General features: G+C 28.5%; 1 protein-coding gene across 1 annotated transcript in view; it reads left to right on the forward strand.

Moving 5' to 3' along the window:
- Nucleotides 1,191-4,177, forward strand: part of LOC107639441 (gibberellin 2-beta-dioxygenase 2-like) — a 4,545-nt gene continuing 1,558 nt past the window's right edge. Inside the window, exon 1 of the mRNA XM_016342939.2 lies at nucleotides 1,191-1,670. Coding sequence (XP_016198425.1) covers nucleotides 1,300-1,670 — 371 coding nt within the window. The 5' untranslated portion in view covers nucleotides 1,191-1,299. The remainder of the gene's footprint in view (nucleotides 1,671-4,177) is intronic.

A 4,177-nucleotide genomic window follows, 5' to 3' on the forward strand; every position in this document is an offset into this window, starting at 1 on the left:
TTGAATTTGATTGTTTGGTACATATATGTATAATTAAATCAAATAATATTCTGCATACCTTTTCTTACTAAATATTACCTTTTGATGTTATAACGATCCAATTTTGATTATTGATATAAAGTAATAGCCAGACCAAAAATGCTCTTGATAGCATGTCAGTTCACATACAAAAAATATATAATCTAGACTTAGCACACTTTAATATGATTTTTTTTAAATGTTTCCTTTATATACTATAAATAAAAATCTTAACATATATACAAGAGATATTTTTTGTCCTTAATCCTTAAATCTCTTACTATTACTAATTTGAATGTTAAAATATCTTATAGATATACATTTCACCACCATGGATACTCTAACTTAAAAGTAAAAAGATTTATTCATTGCAATTTCATCTTTCGATCCTATAAATTTATGTTATACAAGTCTACAACTATAACTATGGGAGATAATAATTAATTTATTAAAATAGGTGTAAAATAATTAAATTGCTACTTCGGTAATAATTATTATTTCAATTTAGCCAATATTTATTTTTAGAATATACGTTAAGATTGTCAATTAATTTTTTTAAAAATGAAAATTTCAATTTCTTATAATTTATTATATATTTGTTAAAATAAAAAATTACTAATTTTCACTAATAATAATCTTTTACATATAAATCCTTATTATTTTGGCAAAAGAAAATGTGAAACCTTGCTTGATGTGTGAAAGCAAATTAAAGTATGCAAGAAAAAGGAAGGAAGTGTTAATGCGGAATCAAAGACAGAAATTGGCGGTAATAAATGCCGGACATAAAGGAAGATTTGTGTCAAAAGAGACACAGAAAAATGCCAATTAAATTGAAGAAGCAACTTTGAGTCAACAACGGAGCCAAGAAAGTCAACTTTCTATTGAGAATTTGCTACTTGTACTTCACGAGAATAAAAACCACTTTTCCTGATACACCCTCTATGCTTTTTATGGAAAGTGAATTCGGTGTTATTAAATATTATTATCTTTACCTTTAACTTTATTTATAAAAATTACTAATCAAATACTGATAATATTTATTTATTATATAGTATTATTTTTTAAATTATTATAAAAAAAATTACAAAAAATATTAACAGAAAAAAATTGGATTCTTTCCTATTCAATTCTTGCTGTATAAATACCCCATTATTGTAACTTACAATTCCCTATCTCTTTTCATTACTCTCTCTCTCTCTCTCTCTCTCCCAAAAACCTCATTTTCTGAGTTTTCAAACACCTTTATTTCCTTAAGACTCTGATCTCAAGAGAGAACAAAAAATGGTGCTGGCTTCCCCAAACCCAATAACGAGCGATAGGATCCTATCCACCACCATTGAGCTTCCGGTGGTGGACCTTAAGGGAGATAGGTCGGTGGTGTCAAAGCTCATCGTTAAAGCATGTGAAGACTTTGGTTTCTTCAAGGTCATCAACCATGGTGTCAATCAAGAAACCATAGCCACAATAGAAGAAGCCGCCTTTGGTTTCTTTGGCAAACCAATGAGCCAGAAGAAAATGGCTGCACCTGTCTATGGTTGCAAGAACATTGGCTTCAATGGTGACATGGGTGAGGTCGAGTACCTTCTTCTCAATGCTACCTCTAACTCCTCCTCCATTCTTCATCACATTTCCAATGTCCCTTCTAACTTCAGGTACATACGTTACTATCACTAGTATTCATCATTTTATATGTACATAAAAAATCAGCCGACAAATTAATTATCTGTTTAAAATACATATTAAAATATAAAATATGTAATTAATATAAAATATGTAGTGACTAATTTGATAGCTGATTTTGATATACACATAATATTTTTATATTACTGTTATCCACTTTCATTACTTTTAGATTTTATTTATCATTAACTAAACGAAGGACTTGTCCAACGTCTAAAAATAGCATAAAACATAAAAATCAGAACTAAATCTCAAAACTAATTATCAGGATTGTATTTTGCTTGTTAAATAAATTATTTTATTATTATGCATAATTAATGACATATATATAATGATCAAGAACTGCGGTATAAGGGTTTTGACGAGGTAATGGATAGATACATAGGAATACTACGATATTTCTTTCTTTTATATGTTATGGACCATGCTAGCTACTAGCTAGTAAGTTATTGCCAGCATATATACCCGGGTGACAATATGTTAGTTCAATGAATAATAATAATAATAATAAGTAATATATTAATATTTTGATTATATTAATTATTTTGAGCTATATCTACCTTCTCATTATGAGTTGTATCTGACCAACAAAGAGGGGAGAGATAGTGACACTTCAGGTTGGATTTTTATTTTTATTGTTTTTGGTAAGTGATACAACCACGGCAGCAACTGCTCTCTCAAACAATGACATATATAATTCCATGGGTCCATCTCGTCAGTTTAATGCCCCTAAGTAAAATCTTCATTAGTCCCTTATTCATATTGTCTTGCTAGAATTTCTCAGAGTTAGTTGGACTCAAAAACTAAATAAAAGAGGAAAAAATATTAGGGAGTATAATCTTTTTTTTCTTCTTTTAAAATAAGTACTGTTCTTATATCATATCATATGCTGAATTTTCTAATTAACAAAAATTAAATTTAAAATTAATATCAAGAAATTCATAAATAATTATATTTTATTTGTTTATTTGTATTTATTACCATACAACTTGGTATGTATGTTTTCTTTTGGTAGAAAATAGTAAAAGAATGGTGTTAGGACGATCTTGTACGACAGGTAGTGGGAGACTCAAATCTTATCTTCTTCACCTCAATTTTTTTTTATTTTTTATTTTGATGTATGACTTGTCAAACTTAGCTTCAACCACTATAAACAATGTTATAGTAAGTCAAAATTCAAGGTTAAAATTGTCCTATAGTGAACGTTTATTGTTTATTAATGTGCAAGTTGTTTAATAATGTAAAAGGACTACTGAGGTTTTTTATTTTACCATTTATTTTATTTTAGCATAAGTATAGAAATGGAAGGAGCACTAGTGTTGGGAATGCATGTGACATTCTAAAGCATTTGACGAATGTAGCACATGGGACTTGCATTGAATGGTTTAAAATGTAGTCCTAGGAGGTGGGATAATAGGATGTCAGAATTCAGATACACATGCACTTTACCTCTTCTCTTCAATGTTCAAAGTTCTAGTCATGTCAATGCTCTCATAAGTCAGACCTATAGTGGAGTTGATTCATTCATTTATTATTAGATAGTGTTTGATTTAAAGACAAAATATAGAATTATAGTTTTTAATAATTAGAAGTCTTCTATTTTTTAGACATGACTCTTGTATTTGTAATTGTTAAAAGATAGTTTAATTAGAGTACTGATAATTTTTAATTATTTTTATCTTATATTTTAATATTAATTTGGATTTTTTTGTTTTAAAAAATGAAAAAGGGAAAATGAGAGAAGAAAGTACCATCTGAAAAAAAGCTGTGGTGTCAGATTGACATATCAGAATGTCCAATCAAATCAAACCAAAAGCTCAAAACTAAATTAATGTGTTTATGGTTTAGTAGGCAGGAGAGGCTACATTTTCCCAGAACAAAAAGATGTCCTAGTAACGGTGGTAATTATTTAATGAAATTAAATGAAATTTTGTTACCAAAAATTGCAAAGCAAGAAGTGGAATAGTATTAGAGCATACAGATATACACAGGCAAAGGCAGTGACTAGTCAGTGAAGTGAGTCAGAACCCCAGATTGAGTAGTGGCACTGCCAGAGCCAGAGCCAGCTCTAGTTCTGGGATCACTGAACTTTGTGTATTATTCTGTTATAAATGTCAACACCTGTAAAAGAATTCAGACACTTTATCTTTATCACATCAAATTCAAAATTTTAATATCAATGAATTATGCCCAATTCATGTCCTAAAATGGTTTTAATTGATGAATACGTACTCCATGGTGGGAACAAGAAATTTGTTGAGGCAAAAATCTTTTTTTTTTTTATAGGAATAAAAAAAAAAACACGAGTTAACAGTAGTAGAATTAACAAATTTCAATAATATTGTTTTTCGTCCTAACAAATTATTGCTGTTTATATTTTTGTATTGCACTATTTTAGTTTACCTTTCTGTGAAACACTATTTTTATATCTTTTTAAAAAACAAGGAGATTTCTTAACATATAAATTGTTAGGTAAAAT

Source organism: Arachis ipaensis, chromosome B01 (assembly GCF_000816755.2).
Source record: "Arachis ipaensis cultivar K30076 chromosome B01, Araip1.1, whole genome shotgun sequence".
Lineage (NCBI taxonomy): Eukaryota > Viridiplantae > Streptophyta > Magnoliopsida > Fabales > Fabaceae > Arachis > Arachis ipaensis.